General features: G+C 44.0%; 2 protein-coding genes across 6 annotated transcripts in view; both read left to right on the forward strand.

Moving 5' to 3' along the window:
• LOC132576284 (uncharacterized) overlaps nucleotides 1-20059 on the forward strand; it is a 73820-nt gene extending 53761 nt beyond the window's left edge. For 3 of the 5 annotated variants that reach the window (XM_060245291.1, XM_060245294.1, XM_060245293.1), the window contains 6 exons: nucleotides 4111-4203; nucleotides 5529-5814; nucleotides 7435-7589; nucleotides 14853-15138; nucleotides 15356-15507; nucleotides 19912-20059. In XM_060245291.1, the coding sequence (XP_060101274.1) occupies nucleotides 4111-4203; nucleotides 5529-5814; nucleotides 7435-7589; nucleotides 14853-15138; nucleotides 15356-15507; nucleotides 19912-20024 (1085 nt within the window). In that variant the 3' untranslated portion in view covers nucleotides 20025-20059. Of the gene's footprint in view, nucleotides 1-4110; nucleotides 4204-5528; nucleotides 5815-7434; nucleotides 7590-14852; nucleotides 15139-15355; nucleotides 15508-16863; nucleotides 16914-17351; nucleotides 17525-19911 lie in introns of those variants that run through there. The other 2 variants (XM_060245295.1, XM_060245296.1) reach the window with 1 other exon arrangement.
• Nucleotides 20060-22515: 2456 nt separating this feature from the next.
• Nucleotides 22516-26497, forward strand: APOLD1 (apolipoprotein L domain containing 1). The gene is made up of 2 exons (XM_060245297.1): nucleotides 22516-22876; nucleotides 25718-26497. The coding sequence occupies exons 1-2, from the start codon at nucleotides 22871-22873 to the stop codon at nucleotides 26438-26440; spliced, it is 729 nt and encodes a 242-aa protein (XP_060101280.1). The 5' UTR covers nucleotides 22516-22870; the 3' UTR covers nucleotides 26441-26497.
• Nucleotides 26498-26763: the final 266 nt, after the last annotated feature.

The following is a 26763-nucleotide window of genomic DNA, read 5'->3' on the forward strand; positions in this document are numbered from 1 at the left end:
TTGGTTCATTTAAAATTTTTTGTTGATCATCTGTACGTTTATTAAGATTGTTCTGTTTAAGATAATCTTCTAGACCTTCCTTTGCCACTTTTTTATCTTCACATAGCTTTTTGTAAAATTGTTCCATAATTTGAAGTATCTCCTGTTTATGAAATTTCTCTGTATTGTTTTCATCTCTCAAAGATGTTATAATTCTCTTCGTATTTTCTTTTTTCAGTCTATACGCCAGCCATCTCCCAGGTTTATTGGCATGTTCAAAATAATTTTGTTTTGCATATTTCAATTTTCTCTCTACTTCTTCCACTAATAATAGATTAAATTGATGTATCTTTTTAATTTTGTCTTGAAATTCTTGTTTTGTCGGTTGTAGTTTTAGGTTTTTATCAGCTTGTTCTGCCTGCTTCCTTAACTTTTGGAAATTCTTAGTCCTTTCCTTCTTTTTCTTGACATTGAATCTAATTGCCAGCCCCCTAAAATATGCTTTAGTTGCATCCCATACTACCTGCAAATTCACCTCCTGAGTTATGTATTGTTTGAAGAAAAAATTCATTTCTTCTTCAGTTTTCTGGAGAAATTTTTTGTCTTTTAGTATTTGTGTATTTAGCCTCCAGTTTTTTCTTCTTTGCATTCCTTTAAGCTTTATAATTACTGGACTATGATCAGATATCACCCGCTTTTGCTAATTCTTTCATCAAACTTGTAGAAAGCCAACACAATATCAAGTCTTGACCAAGACTGATGACTGGATGAATAGTATGTAAAGTCTCTTGATTTTGGGTATCTCGTCCTCCATGCATCTACTAGCTCTAATTCTTCAGCTAGCTTAAGAGAACTTGTTGGCAACTGTGAACCTTTAAATTTAATTTGCCTATGTATCTTCCTGTCCAGTTGTCTATCAAAAACTGCATTAAAATCTCCAAGTATGCAATATTCTGTATAATCTAGAGTCGCTAATTTGAGATGCAGGTCCTTGAAAAAAATTTCATTTGGGGCATAAATATTTACTAACAAGATTTTTCTGCCCTCCACTGTAATTTCCACCAGTAAGGTTCTTCCATCTTCTGATGCAAAGGAAAGCTGTGGATTAAATTTATCTTTTACATATGTTATCATGCCTCTCTTCTTTTTATTCATATCCATTGCAGCAAATAGGTTGCCGAATTTTTTATTCTTTAACAAGTTTTGATTTTTGGCCAGTATATGGGTTTCTTGTAAACAAATATCAGCTTCCAATTTTGCTAGGTATTTAAAGACTTTCCTTCTCTTCAACGGGGAATTAAGTCTATTCACATTAGTAGAGACTATTGATGCCATTATGAATACTTCTTATCACTATCCTTTTTATCTTTTTTAATCTGTAGTCGGGTTTGGTACTTATTTGCCTCACTTGAATCTTCTTCCTCTGAGCTTTCTTCTTGCCCATCCTCCTTCTCTCTTCTTCCTCCCCGAATTTCTCCAGGAAGTTTTCCGCTTTAAAAATTGAGTTAATTCTGTGTCTTTTGTCTTCAAACATGAACAATAAACCTTCTGGCATCAACCACGTATAAGGTACTTCTCTCTCCCTCAGGAAATCTGTCAAGGTATGATAGTCTCTCCTCTTCTGTCTGACAGGCCATGGTACCTCTTTCAGGATTCTCACTGTATTCGCTGCTATTACCACTGGTTTGTCTCTTGTCTGTTTCAGTATGTTGTCTCTGGTTACTCTTCTAGTATGTTTCACGTGAATATCACTGGTTAAAACTTGATGGTACATGCTTAACTTAGTCAATCCCTTCTTCCATCTTTCCCAGAGGCACTTGCAAAATTTCCACAAAAGTCTCACTGATCATTTTCTGCAGATCTTCAGACTTATCTTCTGGAACATTTTGCAATCTCAACATATAGGCTGCTCTGTCCATTTCTAGCTGAAGAAATCTACTGTCATACATTTTTTTGATTATTTTCCAGCTGTTCATCCTTCTGAGTATTACTCTCCACTTGGTCATCTAAGGCTTTCAATGCTTTGTTAGTTTCTGCTGTTTGTTTTCTATTTTCTTGGCGTTCTTGCTTAACTTCAGCCATTTGTTCTCCTATATTGTCTACTTTGTCAGTCAGTCGTGAAATGGCTGTTAATAGAGTGTTTTGCATTTCTTTCATATCTTGCATGTTTGAAGCTGTAAATTTAGTTGGACCACTATGAGGGAGGCTGGGCGATGAAGTTGTACCCCTATTCTCTCTGTTGTCTCTTCTTTTGGGGCCCTCCTTGAACCCTGATGCCATTTCTAATATTAAATTACTCACAGTATTTATTCCCTCTCAAACTTGAAGAAAAAAAACTTTGAAACAGTTTAAAAAGTTTAAATGTTTACATTCATAATTAAATGTTTAAAATAACCAATTTGTTTTGGAACACTACATTCCAGTTTTTATCAACTAACTCAGTACCAAGCAGAAAAGATCAATATTTTAAATAGATATGATTATTTGGGAACAAAACCTTCCCCTTAATTCAACAACCTAGCAAACCCAAACAGTAATTCTCAAAACTATAAACAATATCAGTTATCATAACAATGAGTCAGAGATACCAAAAGCAAGCCTCAGTAGGAAGAGAAATGAAAGTACACTCACATGAACAAAGTTATTGTACACTCTTAAACAGTACAAACAAATCCAGTCCAGTCCTTAAAAAAAAATAGTCCAAATACTCCAAATGCTCCCAAGTCAATATTGCAAATTATAATCCAAACCAAGATGTCCCATTTACATATCTTGTCCCCACAGGTCTTTGTAGTTTTGTAATCCAAAGGAAACACGAGCCCCAAGCTACAAAAATACAGCCACCAGAATGTTAAAAATTTCCAAAGTAAAAAACCTCAACTGTAACCCAACAATTTACTTAAAGCCATCCACATTTCTGTAATCCATCTATAATACATAGGTAAAGGTAAAAATCGAAAATTAATGCAATATAGGATTATATAGGGTTATAGATCCAGTCAGTAATTTTGTAATCCACCAAGAGAAAATAAAATCATCCTCTTTTCAAACTTTACAGGCCCCCTCATTGTTCTTTCTAAAATCAGCAAGGTAGCTCCTTCTTGAAGACCAGTATTCAAGCCAGACACCTCTGGCTCTTTAAACCCATAAAATAAGTCACAGGTAATATCAAAGTTTCTTTCAGGACTTCTCTCCAAACTTCCCACTTTGCCTTTGAAGAAATCCAACACCAAACCAATATACCACAGTCACTTCTTTAGCTATAGTGTCTTAATAGAAGTTTTTCAAAAGCTGAGTTCACTGCCTGCCTCTAGATAATCAGTATCAAAAATCCGTGTGAATCAATCTTTACTGGGACTTGAATCTATTAGAAGTTAACTTTACCCTCTCACATTCTGTTCCAAGACTTACAGCAGGAGGAGGTTTAACACCTCCCCCAGTCCTCCTTATGAGCTTCCTCCAATCCTGCTCCAACCTTCATACTTCCAAACTTTGCTCTTCTAAGTATTTAAAGTAAAAAAGAGAACTTACAGTCATCAACATGCCTTCCAGTTTGCTTTGATCATGCAGAATTTAGATTAGAAAACAGAAAAATGCCGGTGTTCAACCTGAATGCCATTTAAAAATGGCGATTGGGACAACAGGGCTCCGCAGCATCCGCGGGTTCGGGAATCAGCCGCCGCCGATGTCTCGGTCTCAACAGACAAGCCGCTTGCCTGCCAGAATCCCTTCTGGATCCTGGACTTGGGTTCCCTGACCTGGGGAACCCCCCGATTGACCAATTTAAGACCGACTGTCAGGAGCGGATCCGCAGTCGGTCTTAATGATGGGTCGCCAAGACCAGAAGTCTATAACCCAAAACTTCCAAGTCTAGGATCTCTCTGAAAAGAAAAATGACAATTCAACACCCAAGAAGATGGGGGCCCTGACTCAGGAGATGCATTTCATGAGGCAAGAATCTCTGAAGGGATCTTACAGTGCTTTCCTAAACATGTTTGGTTTAGAAATAAGTCTCTCTGGATTCAATGGGATGTACTTCTGGGTAAGAGTTTTTAGAAATGCAAACAAGAACCATTTTGGAATAATCATTAGAACACTATTCATATATTCGCTTCGATTTCTTCCTTACAGTACTTTCCTCAGGCATTGAGCAATGGATAAAGCCGAGAAAACCTTCTAGACTGCCAGGGGAAGTGACAAAAGGAGGATTACTCTACTCAGTCGGTAAACTGGCTCTTGTAATATGGGAGTTCTGAGAAAATAGACCAGGTGGACTGTTTTTCCAGTGATAATGTGAACACGTACAAAGAAGACACTGCCTGCCCATTTACAGAGTTCGGGGCTTTTTTTGTACCAGGAACTCCTTTGCATATTAGGCCTCACCCCCCCTGATGTAGCCAATCCTCCAAGAGCTTACAGGGCTCTTAGTACAGGGCCTACTATGAGCTCCAGGAGGATTGGCTACATTGGGGTGAGTGGCCTAATATGCAAAGGAGTTCCTGCTACAAAAAAAGCCATGACAGAGTTAATGCTGTTGCTTGAATGCTGCTGGCAACAGTATAGTTTTCAAGACAGATAGTTTTATCAGTGACAGAGGTCTGTCAATGTTCTTGGGGTGTAGTGACCCCTCCCATAGAAATGTTTTCTTGCATATCAGGGGCTTGCAATGGGAAAAGTCCTCAGTTGAATCCCCAGGGTTCAGTGGAACTACTTTCTTCATATACTGATTGAATTCCAGTGGGAGTCAAAGACACTAGAAGGATATTACCATCATGCCCTATTCATGGATTTCCTAGAACCTTCTGATCTGAGCTGGATAGCCCAGGCTATCCCAATCTCATCAGATCACAGAAGCTAAGCAGGCACAGCTCTGGTCAGTATTTAGATGGAACACTACCAAAGAAGTCCAGGTTTGCTACACAAAGGCAGGCAATGGGACCTCTGAATGCCTCTTCTAGTCACAAGATTTTGGACTAGATGAACCCACAGTCTAATCCAGCAGGACACTTCTGTTCCGATTATACCTCTTTACAGGGTTGGAGAAACTATTGTAGAGTTCTCATTGTTTACAATATATACATCTTGTTTTTGTATCCTGCCATGATATGATCAGATGATTTTTCAGCTTTCTGTTACATGCCAAGCCATAGCAATGAGAAAAAAAAACAAACTAGTTACCTGCAAAGTAACCACTGCACTACCCCATGGGTGCACAACTCAGTTATTATTTGAGCCATGATGGAGCTAGCCTATGATGTTCCTAAGCTTTGTCCCCTAGCTTCAGTCCAGTCCACATAACTGTATGTGAGTGTGTGTTTAGAACACTTCCTATCAGCTGTTCTCTGGGCATTTTGAACCCCCATGGAGAAATTTATCCATGCATCTTAGGGGCTAGCAATAGGGAAATCTCTCACGAAAGCTTATAATGGGATAAATGTTGCTGGTTTTTAAGGTGCCACTGCTATTTTATTTTGTTACAATAGACTAACATGGCCATCCCTTTGAATCAATAAGATGCTTTTTCTCTCCCACATTATTCTTTCTTGTAGTCTATAATGCAGCCCTTGATGGAAAGGCACTCCAGTCCAGTATCTACAATAAATTAGGAGGCCCTGCAAATGCCATTGATGGCCTTGAATCCTCTAACTATTTACGTGGACAATGCACACACACACAGCTAGAAGACAACCCATGGTGGATGGTGGACTTGAGGGCAGAGTTTAAGGTATCTAGTGTACGGGTCACTAATCGAGGAGACTGCTGTGCAGAACGCTTAGATGGTGCTGAAATCCGAGTTGGGAAGTCAAAAGACCAAGGTGGAATAACAAATCCCAGGTACACTTCGAATAATCCAATAGGTCTCACTCTGCTATATTTAGTTTAAGTTTTACCTAATTTTGAATCCAGTGTCCAGAGTTTCAAATTAACTAATTACTGAACTAAAGAATTCTGATCAAGCCTGGCTCCAAAAGCAGCTCACAGTTGTTCCTATGATTTCTCAGGGTCCCTAGATGGTTGGATGGTGCTTTTTTGGTAGTAGGCCACTCCTTTCCCTTCCAGAGAAATAAGCTGTAAAGTTTTTAATAAAATTTCTGAAGCATCTTTGAAGTTAGATGTGTCTGACAGGTTCCTCTGATCTACCATGCTGACACAGTGGCGATGGCTAGTGCAGATCATGAATCACTGTATCATTGTTGGTGGTCATTAATTGCTCTGGAAAGCAGGCAGTTTCATCCTGAGGTAGGAAGGAAAGGTCCCCTGTGCAAGCAGCAGTTATTTCCGACTGGGGTGACGTTGCTTTCACGTTTTCATGGCAGACTTTTTACGGGGTGGTTTGCCATTGCCTTCCCCAGTCATCTACACTTTCCCCCCAGCAAGCTGGGTACTCATTGTACCGACCTCGGAAGGATGGAAGGCTGAGTCAACCTCGAGCCAGCTACCTGAAAACCCAGCTTCCACTGGGGATCGAACTCAGAGCTTAGGACTGCAGTACTGTAGCTTTAACACTCTGCACCACGGGGTAGACAATAAACCTATTCAGATGCTTAAAAGAGGTGAAGAAGTCCTCTAGTCTAGCTTAGTTTGCTTGCTCAGAGGATTTGAGCATTCCTCTTCAAATGGATAAGTTCTTTTCATTCTCATAGCTAAAAGATCATAATTCTTGCCTCTTCTTTTGTCCACTTCAAGGCCATTTGAAGGTTCCAGAGGAGAAAATCCTCAGGCCAATGCCCAGCACAGCTGCTTCAACTACTAATTATCCACTCAGATTTCAAAGTTTCATGATGAAACAGGCTTCAGAATCAAGACATCCACCCAAATATGATAAAAGTTTGCCTCCATCAGCAAAAACACATTGAAAAGTTCTCTACTAAATCGATCAAGATAAAAGGCGAAAAGGCTTATCTAAAATAAATAAAAATATGGAGCTCTAAGAACAAGCTTCCAACAGGCAGCTTCCATCTTCTGGTTCTGGTGAGAGTCAGCAGATGCAAAGCCCACGTTTTACTAATGTTTTTACTTACTTACTTCATTTATAGCTCATCTTTTTCTACTGGGACTCAAGGTGGATTATTAAATAAAACCCAAAAATTCAATTAGATAACATAAGACATCCAATAAACAATGCAATAGGACTAGAATTACATAATTGGAAAGTAATACAAACATAAAACTGGCTAAGGCATGACAGGCCATAAAGACAGTGGATTACATAGGTAGAAAACAAAAAACAAGGAAGGTGATACATACAATAAACAAATGATAGAAGTGTGGAGCCATCACAGAATTAGGGCACAGATAATGAAGTGGATCCAAATAAATCCCTGACAGTTTGCTTTATAAAAATTGTGATAAGCAAGTCTTCATTCTTTGCTTTATTTTGTGGGTATTAACTTGTCCCTTATAGTATTCTTTAATTCTCAAATACCAATGAACATGTATTGGTTTCTTTTCAAGGTGTGCCACAATCACTACAATGGGTAATGGGGAAACACGTAAATTTGACTGTGAAGGAATGATAGGACAGTATGTGACACTCACCATCCCAAGCGAACAGAAATATCTCTCTGTGTGTGAAGTCCAGGTGTTTGGTGTGAGGGAAGCTCCCCGCAGTAAGTAGAAATGTTCCCCAATTGAATTCAGTGCTGGTACTTAGCTGTCCTTTTTGTAGAAGAAAGCTGTCTAACTATGTATACCTCTCTTAATGAGTTATCAGGAACATGTGACAATTCTTTAAGCAGCAAACAAATTCCAGTCATGAAATTGTGTGTGTAAGTGCTGTCTAGTCACTTCTGACTTATGGCAAACCTATAACTTAATGACATCCAAAATATCCTATTGTTAACAGCCTTACTCAGGTTTTACAAATAGAGGGACATGGTTTCCCTTATTGAGTAAATCCATTTCATGTCAGCTCTTCTTCTTTTCCCGCAGCCTTCAACTCTTCCAAGCATTACTGTCTTTTCCACTGAACCTTGTCTTTTTATAATGTAACCGAAGTACAATGGCCTCAGTTTAATCACTGTAGAGAGAGTTCAGGCTTGATTTGATTTAGAACTAGGGTGACCATAATGTCTGAAGGCCAGCCAGGGACACCTTTGGGGGGGGAAGGTAGGGGTGTGCGCGTGCACCGCCGGAAACAGGAAGTGACGTCACTTCCGGTGACGGCACTTCCGGCGACGTCATGCCACCGCCGGAAACAGGAAGTGACACCACTTCCTGTGACATCATTTCCCCCGCGTCACCTGCCGGAAACAGGAAGTGACATCACTTCCTGTGGCGTCACTTCCCCCAAATGACATCATTTCCCCCAAATGCCACTGCCGGGAACAGGAAGTGACTTCACAGCACTTCCTGTGACGTCCCCAAAAATCCCCCAAATATCACCGCCGGAAACAATTTTGTTCTCAAATCCTGTATATACTTCATCAGTATATGGGATAAGGCACTTTCTCAACTGTGCTGCATAATGCAGCCTATTTATTCTGTCCTGTTTGCTCTGTTGGCTCTATCTGCACCACCTTCATCACTTTCGGGGTGTGGATCCCCCAGTGGGGTGGTCTCCCGACTCCCTCCGCCGGCTGTTTCTGATAGCCCTGTGCCCCCTCTTTCATTTGATATGTGTCCCATGCGGGTGCCACCCTCCCGCCAGGAGATGCCGCAAAATGAGCCCCCTTGAGGCTTATGGCGGCAGGGCTCGGGGGAAGCGAGCTAGACTGCTGTTCTTTTGAGGGGTTATAGAGTGTTTCGAGCCCGTCCCTGTGGCATTGGTCCCATCGTTGTGGGACCCAGGGGGCCGGCGCAGCGGCACGCCGAAGCAGCCTGTCACTAATAACACAGGTTGAGATGCAGGACAGGAACCCGGAAATGACTGACAGGCTGCTTCAGCGTGCCGCTGCGCCGGCCCCCTGGGCCCCACAACGATGGGACTGATGCCACAGGGACGGGCTCGAAACACTCTATGACCCCTCAAAAGAACAGCAGTCTAGCTCGCTTCCCCCGAGCCCTGTCGCCATAAGCCTCAAGGGGGCTCATTTTGCGGCATCTCCCGGTGGGAGGGTGGCATCCGCACGGGACACATATCAAATGAAAGAGGGGGCGCAGGGCTATCAGAAACAGCCGGCGGAGGGAGTCGCGAGACCACCCCACTGGGGGATCCACACCCCGAAAGTGATGAAGGTGGCGCAGATAGAGCCAACAGAGCAAACAGGACAAAATAAATAGGCTGCATTATGCAGCACAGTTGAGAAAGTGCCTTATCCCATATACTGATGAAGTAAATACAGGATCTGAGAACAAAATTGCACCAGAAGACACAAAGCTCCCTTACACTGAATCAGTGCTTGGGTCCACCAAAGTCAGTATTGTCTACTCCAGTCACAAACACAAAGCTCCCTTACACTGAATCAGTGCTTGGGTCCACCAAAGTCAGTATTGTCACATAAGAACATAAGAGAAGCCATGTTGGATCAGGCCAATGGCCCATCCAGTCCAACACTCTGCGTCACATAAGAACATAACAGAAGCCCTGTTGGATCAGGCCAGTGGCCCATCCAGTCCAACACTCTGCGTCACATAAGAACATAAGAGAAGCCCTGTTGGATCAGGCCAGTGGCCCATCCAGTCCAACACTCTGTGTCACATAAGAACATAAGAGAAGCCCTGTTGGATCAGGCCAGTGGCCCATCCAGTCCAACACACTGTGTCACATAACAACATAAGAGAAGCCCTGTTGGATCAGGCCAGTGGCCCATTCAGTCAGGAAGGGAGGAGGGAGGGAGGGAGGGAGGGAAGGAAGGGAGGGAAGGAAGGAAGGGAGGGAGGGAGGGAAGGAAGAAAGGAAGGAAGGGAGGGAGGGAGGGAAGGAAGAAAGGAAGGAAGGGAGGAGGGAGGGAGGGAGGAGGGAGGGAGGGAAGGAAGGTAGAAAGGAAGGAAGGGAGGAGGGAGGGAAGGAAGGGAGGGAAGGGAGGGAAGGAAGGAAGGGAGGGAGGGAAGGGAGGGAGGAGGGAGGGAAGGGAGGGAAGGAAGGAAGGAAGGAGGGAGGGAAGGAGGGAGGGAAGGAAGGAAGGGAGGAGGGAGGGAAGGAAAGGAGGGAGGGAGGAGGGAGGGAAGGAAGAAAGGAAGGAGGGAGGGAAGGAAGGAGGGAAGGAAGGGAGGAGGGAGGGAGGGAGGAGGGAGGGAAGGAAGGAAGAAAGGAAGGAAGGGAGGAGGGAGGAAGGGAAGGAAGGAAGGAAGAAAGGAAGGAAGGAGGGAGGAAGGAGGGAAGGAGGGAGGGAAGGAGGGAGGGGGGAAGGAGGGAGGGAAGGAAAGAAGGAAGGCCAGCCCCCCCCCCGCTTTTGGCTTACCTTGATCCAGGGCGGTGGCGGCCTCTCCTCCGGGCTGCTGGCGGGGCTGGCGGCGGCTGCGGAGGCCGGGAAGGCGGCGGAGAGGCCGGCGCTGGTCTCTGGAGGGCCTCCAGGGACCAGCGCTGGCCTCTCCGCGGCCTCCGCTGGCCTCTGGAGGCCCTCCAGGGACCAGCGGCGGCCTCTCCGCGGGCCTCTGGAGGGCCTCCAGGGACCCGCGGGGGCCTCTCCACTGCCGGCGCTGGCCTCTGGAGGCCTCCAGGGACCAGCGCCGGCCTCTCCGCGGCCTCCGCGGGCCTCTGGAGGGCCTCCAGGGACCAGCGCCGGCCTCTCCGCGGCCTCCGCGGGCCTCTGGAGGCCCTCCAGGGACCCGCGGGGGCCTCTCCACTGCCGGCGCTGGCCTCTGGAGGCCTCCAGGGACCAGCGCCGGCCTCTCCGCGGCCTCTGGAGGCCCTCCAGGGACCCGCGGGGGCCTCTCCACTGCCGGCGCTGGCCTCTGGAGGCCTCCAGGGACCAGCGCCGGCCTCTCCGCGGCCTCCGGAGGGCCTCCAGGGACCCGTGGGGGCCTCTCTGCGGCCTCTGGAGGCCCTCCAGGGACCCGCGGGGGCCTCTCCACTGCCGGCGCTGGCCTCTGGAGGCCTCCAGGGACCAGCGCCGGCTGCTCCGCGGCCTCTCCGCGGCCTCCGCCACCGCCGCCGGGCCCCGCGGGCGGGGAAGGCGGCGAGTGAGGGAGGGAGCGTCCCTGCTCACGCGCAGGGACGCTCCCTCCCTCACTCGCCGCCTTCCCCGCCGGCGCCCGCGGCCCACCGCCTCCGGGGCTGGCTAAACCGGGACCTCTAAATGGTCCCGGTATAGCCAGCCCGGGAGGCGGGAATAGGGGGCCAGAACCGGGACATTCCCGGGCGCCCGGGACGGTCTGGCCACCCTAAACCCACATTTGGTTTTTTGGCACTCTCCTCCTATATTAAGGAGAAAGTTTGGTTTGGCTTTTATGGAATTTCAACACAACTGAAGTCCTCCTAAATTCCCTTGGGAAGTCATTCCAAAGGGGTGGAAACACTGACTGAAAAGTTTTGAAGACAGTCAGAAACAGGATGTACCCTTGAAGGGAGTGGGACAACAAACAAACATTGCTATGTTGAGAGAAGTGCCTTCATAAACTTTACTCTGCTCTGATTAGACCTTGGCTAGAGTATTGTGTTCAGTTTTGGGCACTACAGTTTAAAGATATAGACAAACTGGAATGTGTTCAGAGGACAACAAAGATGGTGAGGGGTCTGGAGACCAAGTCCTGTGAGGAAAGGCTGAAGGTACTGGGCATGTTTAGCCTGGAGAGGAGATGACTGAGAGGTGGTAAGATATAATCACCAAGTATTTGAAGGGCTGTCATATAGAGCAGGGGTCCCCAACCACCGGGTCATGGACTGGTACTGGTCCATGGCAGCAACCGGGCCATGAGTTCTATAATTATTTCATTATATATTACAATGTAATAATATAAATAAAGTGCACAATTGTATAATCCTAAAACCATCACCCTCCCCCTGGTCTGTGGAAAAAAGGTTGGAGACTGCTGATTTAGAGGATGGTGTGTTGTTTCTATGGCTCTAGAAGGTCAGACCAGAACCAATGGGTTGAAATTAAATCAGAAGAGTTTTTGACTAAACATGAGGAAGAACTTCCTGGCAGAGCAGTTCCACAGTGGAATAGGCTTCCTCAGGAGGTGGTGGGCTCTCCTTTGGAGGTTTTGAAACAGAGGCTAGATGGCTATCAGACAGCAATGCTGATCCTGTGAACTTAGGGAGATCATGAATAGGAGGGCAGGAGGGGTTATATCAGTGCTTAGTTCTGGTGGCCCTTTCTTATATGCCCAGGGAAATGCTGTCTGACACTTCGGGGTCAGGCAGCAATTTTTCTCCAGGCCAGATTGGCCAGGAATCCTGGAGGGTATTTTTTTTTTGCCATCTTCTTGGCATGGAGCAGGGGTCATTGGGGTTTGGGGGTTTCTTGCATTGGGCAGGAAATTGGACTATTTGATCATGGAGGTCCTTTCCAACTCTATTAACTGGATCTGGAAACATAGTGGAAAACAATGCAAAGATTGTAAAATGGGACAAATTTACTCCTTGCCCCCAAATTTACTCCTTTAGCCCCCAACAGAAAACAGGCTGCCATATTTGGTACCAACTGTGGTTCCCCATGTGCTTTTAAGGGCAGCTCCACATAGAACATGACTGAGCCTTGGGGGTATTTCAGCATGGATCTGCATGGCCAGCCACAATCTGCAATTAGGGAGAAAGCTTACTGCTAAGTGGAATTGAACAAACACATTGAGAAAAACATGCCTCTCTGATAATAGAGGTGGTCCCAAAAAGTCCCCAAGCTCTTCACAGTATCTATCAGAGGAAGCTGAACCCCAAGTAGGGTGTAGAACTTGCTCTCAAGAGCAGATGCCTTACCAATCAGCATCACTTCAGTCTTGTTGGGATTCAGTTTCTTATCTTTCAGCCACTTCACTATAACAGGTGCTGGTGCAAGACAGAGACAACAGCATCCACAGCCTTATTTAATGAGATATATAGCTGGGTGTCATCCATCTACTGATGACAGCCAACTCCAAAGCTTCAGATTATCTCATGAAGAGGTATATACATACATATTATGGCATGATGGAAAGCAGTGAATTCTGTGGCATTCCCACCATATGCACATGAAAGTTTATACCTTGAATAAAATTTTGTTGATCTTAAAGGAGCCACTGGACTCAGACTTTGCTCTACCACCTTCTGTGTATGCTTAGAAGCAGAGACAATGGACAGTCTTGTCCTCTCAGTAGACAATTTTGAACTATTATAATTTAATATTGAGGAGTGCACTCCCTGGGGCAGTGTATGGGAGCAAACAAGTTCACCAAGTTCAAATGAGAGAACATTTCAGATAGATACGTTTTTCCCCCTGCTGGAGCCCACAGGAGTGGAACTCCACCTGGGTTGGCCAGGGCTCCAGCTGGCCTGACCCACCATGCAGCAGCCACGTGCTCCCAGGTCAGGCGGTGTGGCCTAATATACAAATGAGCTTCTGCTGGGCTTTTTCTGCAAAAAAAAATCTGTATAGATATACTGTGAATATTATTTCAAGTCTATTGGTCACTAGGTTAGAATATACTTGATTTTTCTTTTTTATTCCAAGGCATCAGGGATTGCTATAATAAGACATAATATGTTGAATGGCATAGATTGGTACCTAGTCTGGATAAGAATTTCTCCAAAGTCAGCCCATGCTTCTGACCTGCTTGTTTTAAAAAAACAAATCTCTCTCTTTTTGCTGTCCTCTGCTATGAATGGCTTTATTTAGATCCTTGAATCCCCTCATTTGAGGCAGATTGAGGGTCTATTCACATGACCACTAAACACCTACTGGTCATGGAAGAATGTTATTCTGGGTTGGCTCTGGTGTGTGATGGAATGGTGTGATGCTGTTAAACTCATTGACATTCAGTGGACACCAAGATGAAAACCTGATGCTGTGATCAAGTATCAAAGCTAACAGAGAACGGACTTAGAATGTAGCATTGGACTTCACTTAATTGACATACCATGAGCTGAAGTGAGCATGGCTGACTTCTTCCTGCAGCCATTAAGACCTGAGTGGTCATATGAAGCTGTGAGACCTGGACTACGGTGGCTGTTCTGGCACAGATGCTAGCATGAAAGAACATGCCACTACAATCTGTCCCTCAGGCATTTTAGCTTCTGCCCAAGTTCACAATTCATCATATCTACAACCAATCTATTAGTTCCAATGTATTTAATAAGAGAAAGGCTGTTATGTTCCCTCCTCTATGATATATCTAATGATTAGCAATGTTCCATGGGTGAATCAAAAATCTGCAAGGGCATCAGGACTAAGTTAGAAAATCCCCAGCTTGCAGGGGAAAAAGTTTTTTTCTTTTTTTTTAAAAAAGGAGGAAGCTAGCCTCCCAACCAGAATAAGAGTTGAACAGATGTCATGGGCAGAGGGGAGAATAACTTTGGGTAGCAAGGCATCCAATCATGGAAGGGGGTGGGTCAGGGAACAGGAGTGGTGAAAGGAGGGCCTACAGGGCAGCAAGGTGGAAATACAACTTATAGTCTTCTCACTGAAACTCCATGCAGAATGGTAAGATTAGGATGGGAAAGTAGGAGAGCAGAAAAAGCGAGAGATTTAGGGGAGCAGGGAGAGGATGGTCAAAGGAGAAAACTGCATAGGTTGTGAGGAGGTGTAAGAGCGTAGTGGGGGCAAGGTGATGGGGAGGAAGAAATATCAGCAAGGGGAGGAAAGAGCTTGGAGGGGGAGAAGAAGCAGAGACTAAATGGATGGAAGACGGAAACAGAACTGGAGCAAAAGGGGGTGGAAGCAGAGGCCTGTTTGAGATAGTCAGGGATTTCCCCTCCCTTCCAGGTCTTTTTGGATAAATAGCTGAGAATTCACTTGCTTAGTTTTCTGAATGACTGTTGTTGTTATTTAGTAGTTTAAGAACTTTTTTTCTTGTAGTCCCCAATGTGGCCCTTGGAGGTACAGCGTCCCAGTCTAGCACCTTAAACAAACTTGGAGTTGCAGAGAATGCCATTGATGGGTCTACATCAGTTGATTTCATGCGCAGATCATGCACTCACACAGAATTAGAACGTAACCCATGGTGGACTGTGGACTTGAAGGCAGAGTTTCATGTATCCAGCGTAAGTCTCACCAATCGGGAAGATTGTTGTGCTTTGCGGCTCAACGGTGCTGAAATCCGGATTGGGAATTCTTTGGAGGAAGGAGGCTCTAGAAATCCCAGGTACCTGCTGGTTTGAAGAACTCACATAAATAAGACACAGGGAAGAAAATTGAATGGATAAGAAAATACTCCACTTTGGCTCATAAAAATCATTGTTTGTAGTCTTGCATGCTAGACCCATGCCCTTTCATTCTTTTAAAGTAAATTCAATTGTCGCTGATGATGTTCTTCAAATGACTACTTAATGCTAATAAATATGAACTGGTTTCCTTTCAAGGTGTGCGACAGTCACCTCATTGGGTGCTGGTGAAACCCAGAATTATGAGTGTGAAGGAATGCGAGGACAGTATGTAACAATTACAATTCCTGGAGTTCGTTACCTCACACTATGTGAAGTTCAAGTGTTTGGTGTGAAGGTTGAGTCTTCTGGTAAGTAGAGACCTTTCTCAGTCATCGGTTTCAGTACGAAGCTACTTTTTTGCTGCAGAGGCTTGCCTTTGCACATGATTACTTCTGCAGAGAAGCTTCCCCCTTATTACAACTGATTTCAGTCCCTTCAGAATAACCTTGCTCCAGGGGGAGAGAATGGCTTTGCTGCTGAGAAAAGACAGCTTGCTTAGTCTAATGCTGGAGATGTGGAGTTCACACTGGCTAACAAAAATAGACTTAAAAAAATTTAATAGCCACTGCCAGGGCTTTTTTTGAGCAGGAACACACAGGAATGCAGTTCCAGCTGGCTTGGTGCGAGAGGGTGTGGCCTAATATGTAAATCAGTTCCTGCTGGGCTTTTTCTAAAAAAAAACCCTGTGCCAAACAATGGTGATGTCAGGGGGAGTGGCCTAATATGCAAATGAGTTCCTGTTGTGCTTTTTCTACAAAAAAAGCCCTGGCCACTGCTATATCACGGTATACCTGGTACAACAGCCCAAACCCAAAATAAGCTGAGTATCTGGAGGTGTACTGTAGGGAGGAACAAGTCAACAGTCAGAGCCACGCAGGGACAGTCTTAGTTATGAGCATCTGGGGCAGCTGCCTTTGGTTGAAGACTGGAAGAGCGGAGGCCAAACTAGAGGCATGCCTCTCCCTCCCAGTCCCAAGGCTCATGTGCTCTGTCTGGAGCTCAGCCAGCAGCTTAGCTTGAATGCCACCACCCACACCTGCTTGCCTTGCACAAGATGAGGGTTGCCCTTTTCTTGAGCCTGGCCCAGCTGTGCAGGAGTTGGCAGAGATACTGGGCGCCTGTCCTGGACCTTTCCCCAGGGCCCCAGAATCACTGAGACCACCCCTGGATCCATGGAGGAATCCTCTCCTCAACCAAGCTATCCACCATCATTTTCCTTCCTGTTTTGTTCAGTGCCACTTCCTAACCATTTGCTTGCCTGGATTCCAAGCAGTGAGTGCGCAGTGGGTGGACCTATGAGCTCTACATTTTTGGAGCCAAACAATGGATATATAAAATGGATTTGACAGTGAACAGTTCCAAAATAATTCAACTTGTAGTCAGGAAATATATGTTTGGAACTCACAAACAGCAAAAGCAAGATGGGAGTTTTCTCAATCATCAGGAAGCCGTAGGCTTTAAGGCATGCGTCTGTGCAACACACACACACAGGTTGCTTAATATAAAACAAACTGTTTTAGGGAGTTAACGATGATGACCCTAGAAATGAGGGCTCCTTCAGTTGTTTCCCCCTTATCAGTTGACAAGACTTGTGGCAACAAAAGTTTGACAGTTCCTGTTCTAGATGCACATATATGTAATCTCTATTTTTTTTCTATGCACAGGAGAGGCAACAATCTCATCATGAGAAGAAGGAAGCATAATTGTGAAGTAGGTGGGTGATTCCCCCTCCCCACTCCAAATTTTCATATTTTCTTTCTCTGCTTGCAGAGGTATAACTAGGGCTGCTTCTGAATTCTGCCAGCTTCTGACAGACTATGGGAGAAAAGGGGGATCCTGCTCAGTCAGAAACATTCCCTAAATTTGGGAGAAGGCCTTCTGTAGAATTTATACAATTATCATGTATTAAAATTTAACACACATGAAATCTACTACTTACAGGTAAAATTGTACATTATGCAGCCCATGATGCAGTAGGACTTCATTTGTACCTGTATTTGTACCTTCCCTTTCCAGAGGAAACAAACAAAAGCTATGTTGTTCTGAATCCCATATAGTTTTTCAGTCTTCTAGCATGGTTTTTTAATTAGACCACTTGAGGAATTACCAGCTGATTATGATGTGCTTTTAACTCTTGTTGTTGGCTGTCCAGATAGACTGTTCTGGGACTGAAAGGACAGCTTCCAGAGAGAACAGATTGACCACTGTGTGAGACAAGATGATGGACCATTGGTCTGATCCAGCAGGGCTCTTATGTTAATATTTGGAAATGTTCAGTCAATACATTTGTAAAACCTTGAAACAATAAACATTAATTAGTGTCAATTTATCAGTTCTTTCTTGATACAGAATAATATAGGTGGCCAACACACACCTGTATGAGTTTTTTAAAAAATTATGTAGGGCTGGGGTGGCCAACAGTAGCTCTCCAGATGTTTTTTTGCCTACAACTCCCATCAGCCCCAGCCATTGGCCATGCTGGCTGGGGCTCATGGGAGTTGTAGGCAAAAAAAAAAAACATCTGGAGAGCTTCCGTTGGCCACCCCTGATGTAGGGTTGTCAATTTTATCATTCTCATCATATCCCAAATCTTTAAAAGTCACTCACTCTTGCTAGGAATAGACTGAGATTTCCAGTTTTGTACAAAACTACCCTCATTGCTAGATTGAACACCATCACTTGATTCTTAAAACATTACAATATAATTTAATAGAAACCTCTCAGGTTTAAAAGGGAGCTCGACCTGCATTACCGCTAATGTGGCACTGGATGCCATTTTCCAAAAGGCTTGAACGCTCTGCAGCATTTCTATTACATATGTTGAAAGTCAGCCCTTTCTGCTTGGCACAGCCAACAACCAGGGCTGATTCCAGGTTTTTGTAGGCTGTGGGTGAGGGAGTACAACTGGGTCCCCTTTTCCATTTTGAGTCCCTATTGGGAAGAAAGACAAGGTATAAATGAAGTAAATAAATATCTCAAAAAACCCCTGAGAGCTAGATCAGAAAAAGCTATAGTGACTTGGTCAAGATTACATAATGAGCCTAAATTTAGTCTGCAATGAAGTTATTAAAATCTAGTCTCAAAGGTCCATGTCCAACACTATCATCAAATGGTTCTCACACTAATTACTTTTTAATTCCAGTATAGTGCATGCTGTAGATAGCAGTGCAAAGACTGGTAAATACTGGACAGTGTTTTGTTATGACATGGGAAAAGGATATGATTGCATGGTGTTTTGTTCAGACTTAATGTAAAATTAGATCTCATGGGCCAAACTAGTTCATTAAAAATTAAACAGAAGCAATAGAAAAATGCCTAATTTTTTAGGAGTAAAAGTCCAGAAATCTTCATTCAAAATCCATTCTGCATTTTCACTGCAACTTTTTTTGTGCTGTAATTTATTTCAATTTATTTCAGTGGATCCCATGCAAGTCAGTTGGCATAACTGGCTCCCATTATTCTAGGGTTGCCAGCTCCAGGTTGGGAAATACCTGAGGATTTGGGGGTGGAGCCTGGAGAGGGTGGGGTTTGGGAGGGGAGAGACATCAATAGGGTATAATGCCCTGGAGTACACCTTCCAAAGTGGCCATTTTCTCCAGGTGATCTCTGTCATCTAGAGAGCAGTCATAGCAGTGGGGGGGTCTCCAATCACCACCTGGAGGTTGGTAAAATTATACATTATTTCTAATGGGCAATCCTGTCCTTCATTTTAGTACATCCTGTTAAAGTTGAGGCTCTGAAAGCAGCAGCAAATACATGTCATGTGCTTTGCCCCAAGTGCACAGAAACAAATACTGTTTGAAGACAGCAGACTGCTAGGGAAAGCTGGGAAAGGAAGAGGGAGACAAGGAGGGGTAGAGGGGAGATAGTAAGGAGGTGTCCCCCCATCTTCAGCTGATTCCTCAAGATTCTTTCCTTCACTCATAGAAGCCACCACTTTGAGTGAGCTCACTGGCAGCTCAGTGCTCACCTAAGCCTATGCACAATGCCAGGGATGCCAACAACCGGATTTGCAGTGGTGCCCCATGGCACAGAGTAGTAAGCTGCAGTACTGCAGCCAAAGCTCAGCTCATGACCTGAATTTGATTCTGACGGAAGTCAGATTCAGGTAGCCAGCTCAAGGTTGACTTAGTCTTCCATCCTTCCAAGGTCGGTAAAATGAGCACCCAGCTTTTTGGGGGTTAAGTGTAGAGAACTGAGGAAGGCAATGGCAAACCAACCTGTAAGAAAAAGTCTGCCAAAAAATGTTGTGATGTGTCATTACTCCATGGGTCAGTAATGACTCGGTGCTAGCATAGGTGATTAACTTTACCCTATATAAAGTTGCGCCATTCTCAGCCAATTGATTTCAATAGAAGAAAAAGACCGTAGATTTATACCCTACCCTTCTCTCTGAATCAGAGTTTCAAAGCGGCTTACAATCTCCTTTATCTTCTTTCCCCACAACAGACACCCTGTGAGGTGGGTGGGGCTGAGAGGGCTCTCACAGAAAGCTCCACTTTCAAGGACAACCTTTGTGAGAGCTATGGATGACCCAAGGCCATTCCATCATCTGCAAGTGAGGAATGGGGAATCAAACCTGGTTCTCCCAGATAAGAGTCCACACTGGAATTTAGCCTGGAATTACTCTGCCTATGACTGGATTAATATTCTTTCCCAGTTGCCAATGAGAAATGCCACTAATTGCCATCTTAATTTTCTCTTATTTGTAGGCACAAACCCACAATGGAGCAGATCCTTAGTCATCCAAATAATCCCAAAAAGATACAACTGCAGTGTGAACTGTATCAAATGTAATTGTACTTGTCAGATGTTAATGCAATAAAAATACTAAAATAAATACAACAGTGATATAATTGATGATACAGATGTATTTTTGTATTATTTTAATGATTTTCATTATATTTTAATGATTTATTTGTAGTTTCTATAACCTCTGTCACAGAGATCAGGTTAGCAAAGAGTAAACTTTTACTATTTGCCATATTTATGGAATATAAAAGCAGAAAAGCGTTCATTTTCTTCAACAAAATTGTGACTATACCGAGTACTGAAGAGAGAATGCTACAAACTGCTGTAATCATATGCTACCATAATGCATGTATCTTAAGTTTTGCCAAGTGGCAGAAAAAATTAAAACCAACAAATCTGTATTATTTGGAGATAAACGGTCTCATAAAGTCACAATGGTAATAACAGCATATTTGGAGATCAAACTAAACTTTGAAAACTGCTTCCAGTTAAGGACAATTAAGCAAATAGACTTGGCAACAATAAGACCAAAGGAGGGAGAGGGAAATATCACACCTAGACCAGAGAGAGTGAGGGAATCAAAGGATACCTAGGTTACCTTAATCTGACTGTCAAACACAAAGGAAAAAAAAGGTCATCTCTACTTGTGGGGGCAGGGGGGGTGGGCACAAAGATTATAAATTCCCTGGACTTGAAGGAATCTAGAATCATAAATCTGGGAGGGGCCATACAGGCCTTCTAGTTTAACCCCAAGCTCAATGAAGGATCAGCCTAGAACATCCCTGACCAGTGTTCATCCAGCTGCTGCTTCAAGACTGCCAGTGAGGAGGAGCTTACCACATCTCTAAGTAGCCGGTTCCACTGCTGAACAACTCTTACTATAAAAAAGTTCTTCCTAATATTCAGCCAGCACCTTCCCACCTTTAATTTAAACCCATTGTTGCGAGTCCTTTCCTCTGCTGCCAACAGGAACAGCTCCCTGCCCTTCTCTGCCAGCCCTTCAAATATTTAGAGAGCAATCATCTCTCCCCCCCCACCCACTGCCTCAACCTCCTCTTCTCCAGATTGAACATTCCCAAGTCCCTCATCCCTTCCTCATAGGACTTGGTCTCCAGGTTCCTGATCATCCTCTGCACTCACGCCATTCTGTCCACATCCTTCCTGAAGCAAGGCCTCCAGAACTGCATACACTACTTCAGGTGTTGCCTGACCAATGCAGTGTACAGAGGGACTATGACATCTTGAGAGGGACTATGACATTGTCATAACTCTCTCCCCACCCCTCAGTTGTCTTGTGTTGCACACATCTCTGGACTCATGCAAGCTGGCATGAAGGACTCCCATGGACTCCATTTTGACCATGTGTGGCCACACAATGGGAAGAAACCCAAACCTCAAATGCATGGTAATAGAACTTTTCTGAGGACTAGTACTTCTTAGAATTTCCTTTAATTACATTGGTTAGGTACAAATCTAGCCAGGATGAGCCTATCATAATTGGAGACAGGCTGTTTTGGGCCCTCTTGGAATAGTGAGGGAGATGGAATTATTTTTTAAAAAATAAATATTTTCTTCAAGGTTATTTTGGGGGGATTTGATTGACTGCGATAGGTTCAAGTGGTAGCCAGTGGATGCCTTTCCTTTTACATGTTGCTTGCTCTCTTGCATGCATCATTTGGAGTTCTGCTCCATAAGTATCTCCTGCAGTGCACTGTTTGTCTTCATGGTGCACTACACAGGATGCCTTGTTAACAGTTAATGGGTATAAAGAGAGTTGTTTTAGATAACCTTCACAATGAAATTGATTCCTCATGGTAGTGATGCCCACACAAGTGCACCAGCTGTCCATCTGTAGCAAACCATGGTATCAGAAAAATTTTTTCCTACTGCCAAGTGCTTCCCCAAAACATCAATTTGCAGTGCTGGTGTCATCATTGTTGTTGGGTTTTGTTTTTTGCCATCTTCTGGGCATAGAGCAGGTGTCACTGGGTTGGGGGGATGTATTTGTGAATTCCCTGTGTTGTGCAGGGGGTTGGACTAGATGACTCTGGAGGTACCTTCCAACTCTATGATTCTAACTCACTGAAGATGAATTCACATGGAGGCAGCCAACACAAACTAGGATTTAAAATGGCCACTATCCAGTTGCTTGTTCATCCAAACAATTGTAGCATTCTTGCTCATTGACCACTTGAATTCTTACAATTCAGTTAAGTCACTGGGATACAGTACAATGTTAAGAACACTTTCCTGTGAGTAAGCCCCACCCAGTAGACTTTGATAGAATTCTGAGCAGGGCTAAGGATTGAAGAGAGAGTAACTACAATAGCAGCTTACTCACCTTGAAAATACGAAGGCCTTCTTGTTGCCTCCTGAATGTCTCAGCCAACCAGAGAGCGGAATCTCTATGAAAGTTCTATTTATGAAAGAAACACTAAGAAAATTTGATAGATGGTTGAGATCATGTTTTATTTTTCTTACATTTCTATCAGACTGTAAGGACTCAGTTAACTAGTCCTTTGGCTGGCAGGCTCTGGATTCTCTGAGAAATAATGCATAACATCACCAGTTATTTCAAGAAAGGGAAGGGTTTTGTATCCCCTTTAGGAGATGACAGCATTTGCTTAGTGTCAGGAATAGCATGTGTCTGGTAAATGGGCTTCAGGAAAAGTGAACACACAATGTTCACTTGGAAGTATTGTTTCCTGAATGTGACACATGATGCTCTGTCCCCATGGCCAGTTTCCAGTGTGTCACATCCTTCTGAAAGCCAAGTTGTGAGTGTGGATCAGGAAATGACAAATTCCCGGTATGATGTAAAGCAATCCCGCTGGGGCAATAGGACTGGGGTGGGGGGGAGTATAAATCGGGCTTGTCCAGAAACAGCCTGAGATTTGCTATTGGGAACGTTGATCTGAAATGAAGGTAGGTGGGATTTTTTGCTTGGCCTTTGAAAACTCCAGAGCCTTATCTTGTCACTCCTACTCAGATGGAATATTTTTGTTTCTGATTCATTTAAAAATATTGGCGTTTACTTTAAAAGGATGCTGACTTTTAAGCCACTTCACACTGTGTTTTAAGCTGAAGGTATAGTCAATTCCATACATATAATTTATTAGACAGCTTCATTTTAAACAATTTGTAACAATTTGTTTTGTAACTTCAAAGCTATCAAAAGTCTGAATTAAGAAGTTTTGTAAAGCACAAAGCCTGTTCTCATGAATAATTAATACAGACTTTGTTTTTCCTCCTTTGGAACAAACAATATCTTTTCAGATTCTTGGCAAAGTGAGCCAAGAGGCAAATTGTTATTAAAATTGGGTGCAATCCTAAACAGGTCTGCTCAGAAGTAAGCCCCACATTATTCAGTGGAGCTTGATTCTCAGAAAGTATTCTTAGAATTGCAGCTGAACTGACTGTTAATTGTAATTGAAGAAACATTAGATAAGGCTAGTTTGGCAAATAACTATGAGATACTAAACAAGCTGGACTTGCTAAAAACAACTAGACATTTTACATGCATTTTGCATTTTACATAGTTTTAGTCCTATGCTCTATCCCCTAAATTACATTGACTTTTACTCGAGGAAATTTGAGATAGAAGCTGTGCAACCTTCTCGTTATGCTGTTGTATGTGAAATGGGTTACCAACTTGAACTACTCTGTGTTCTTCTCCTCTTGTATGGCAAGCTCTTGAACCTTCTCTTCATGTGGCATGCTAACAGTGTAGTGCAAGCACAGAGGGACTGTCAAACATGACTGTGTGATATTAGATGAGAACCGAAGTAGTCACAGACACTAAATATGGTGGGAGGAGACTTGCTTGATCTGTGAAAAGAGTCTCAGAAGTTCCAAGAAAATGATAGGGAAGCATTTTTCAGAAATAAAGCACACTGAAAAAAAAGGGGGAGGGGGAAGGCAAAATAACATTCAGGCAGTCAATGTAAGTACTTGAATATTATTTTCCTCTCTATATAAAGAAGAATAATTTATGGGAAGATACTACTCTATAAATATGAAGAGGAAGTTTGTTTGTTTTCATTAAAAATAGCAATCTGAAAATATTTCCTGCTCCACCCTGATATATACAGGCCAGCTCAGTGACATAGTTGCAAAAGGGGGCTGGTGAGACCTGGGATCCAGCCAGTTCTTAAGGTTCTTTGCTGTTGTGGAAATACAATGGTGTTATACCATAGTCAAAGAATGCAGAAACACAACTCAGTGAAAATAAATAAATAATGTTTTGAGACTAGGAGGGAGGGCACAGAACTGCTGAACTGAAAGGAAACTTTTCAGGCATCAAGTCACTTTTGTCCCTACATACTACTCCTGTTGTATGAGTGAACATAAGGCAGAATGTACCTGGAAAATCTCCTGCACAAGTCCCACTGAAATTAATTCCCTGGAGGGGTACATGTCATGACTTAGATCAATCCACTCCCCACTCTGTTGCCCTAAATGGCACTTCAGAGCTGCCATTTCAGACAGCCACCTCATCTCTCCATATTGGAAGGGCTACCTCTGTCTTCAAGCACCATAGCCAAAATTCCTAGGACAAATTTTTTTTGTCTTTCAGAGTTCTGAGAGAGAGCTATGATGGGGAATTGGCATGAGCTCATAGAAATATTGAACTTAGGGGTCTTTGGCTCACTCCTCAGCCCTGACATCACTGAGTGGTCTTATACAGCCATTCTCAGTCGTCTATCTGTGGGGGGGGGGGGGATAAAATGGTCTTCCTCACATGATGATGAATGAAGCAAACACTGAATGCAAAGATAGTGATCACCTCGGCACAACAACTACATGGTACTGATCATACTGTGGAACTGCAGTAAGTCCCACAGGGTGCAGATGTCATTCTGCAGAGAGTTCCACCAGGCTGGCACTAGTGCTAAAAGGCCCTGGCTGTGGTTGAGGACAGCTGGATACTTTTTGGACCAGGGATCACCAGTAAGTTCTTTTCACCTGAGCATAATGCTCTTTGGAAGATGTACCAGGAGAGGTGGTCCCATAGATACACTGGCCCCAGACAATTTAAGGCCTTCAAGGTTAATACCAGAACCTTGAACCTGAGCCAGTATTCAACCTGGAGCCAGTGCAGCTGGCAAACTGCTGGTTGAATATGTGCTGTCAGAGGAGTTCCTGTAAGACCTCATGCCGCTGCATTCTCAACCAGTTGTAATTTCCAGGTCAGTCTCAGGAGTAGTCCTACATAAAGCAAGTTATGGTAGTCTAACCTGGAGGTGACTGATGTATGGATCACTGTGGCTAGATTGGGGTGAGACAGGAAGAGAACTAGCTCCCTTATCTGGCATAACTGAAGAAATGCAGGCCTGTGGTAGAGGACAGCCTGGCTTCCCCCTTTCCTTCTCTCCCTACTGGGGAATGATATTCACCTGTATTGTATGAGCCATTTGTATGCTATTGTTGCATTGTTAGATTGTTTTAATTTGAATTTGTATATTGGAAGTATTGTTCCCCACCCTGAGTCCTGTCACAGATGGGAGGGTGGGTTATAAATCAAATACAATACTACTACTACTACCACCACCACCTCCACCACCACCAACAACAACAAATAGAAAGAGGACACTTATTTGGGAATATCAAAAATTCTGGTCATACCTATGTAGACTCATTAGGATTTACCCAATCTGGCTGCAATAGTGCATAAGGACTTGTTTACCCACCCCACCCCCATAAGCTAGCTCCCAGAATGTATGACTGCTTTTTAAAATGCCTTTCTTTTTTCTGTCTCCTGTCAAGGTAATGGAAGGCAATCTTTCCCCCTACACTCTTGATCCTACAGATCGCTTCCATTATACACTGTTGGACCAGAGAAGCAGGCTCTGTGAGCACATAAAGAGCCTTCGTGAGATCTCCTGCAGAATCAACAAACTGCACAGGTGCTCTCTGATAGCCAACCTCACAGGGTGTTCTTTAAGTGCGGTGGGAGCCATTGCAGCCATTGTGGGACTGTCCTTGAGCCCTGCTACACTAGGAGCATCTCTTTTGGCCTCTGGTGTGGGTTTAGGAGTGGCTGCCACAGGTGGAGCAGTCACTGTGACTTCTGATCTCTTAGTGCTATCCAATTCCCGAGAGGTGAAAAAGGCGAAGGAGATTGCAGCATCCTGCCACTGCCAGATGAGAGAAATAATGAACTGCCTGGAATTCCTACATCGTAGTCAGGGCCCAACGGACCCTACCTTATGGCAGGCTGAGAGCAATGCTTCAGTCTCACTGTACAACTCTGTCTGCTTCCTGGTCTTTTGTGGTTCGCAGGGCTTCCTGGTCCCAGAATACACAGAAGAGGTGACAAAAGTGAGCCACGCTGTTCTCAAGGCAAAAGTTCAGAAGCTGGCAGAAAACCTGGAAGTCTGCGCAAGACTCATGGATGAAGTCTGCAAACTTTTAGAGAATAGGAAAGAATTCTCCTTAAAGAGAAAAACACCAGCACTCTGGGATGTCAGGGGTCAGCATTACCTTTAAGTAGTAAATGCTTCTATGGAGAAAAGCTTGGAAAACAGTGACTAGTGCTAAAAGAAATTATTATAGTATGGTGTTATTTTCTTAACATTAGGGTTGTGTTGAGTCAGCTCCATAACAGTAGCGCTTAGCTATGGCACACAGCAGATAAGAACAATAACTGGGCCAGTCCAATCTAAACTGTGGTTTGGTGCTTACACAGGGCTGTCCAGCAATTCATCAGATTTACCTTGTTGTGTGGAGGTTTTTTTGGAGGGATGCCTCTGAAATTTCTGATTTGATGCCCCAAACCCAGACATTGAAGTGTGGATTGCTTCTGTGTCCAC

Source organism: Heteronotia binoei, chromosome 8 (genome assembly GCF_032191835.1).
Source record: "Heteronotia binoei isolate CCM8104 ecotype False Entrance Well chromosome 8, APGP_CSIRO_Hbin_v1, whole genome shotgun sequence".
NCBI classification, from domain to species: domain Eukaryota; kingdom Metazoa; phylum Chordata; class Lepidosauria; order Squamata; family Gekkonidae; genus Heteronotia; species Heteronotia binoei.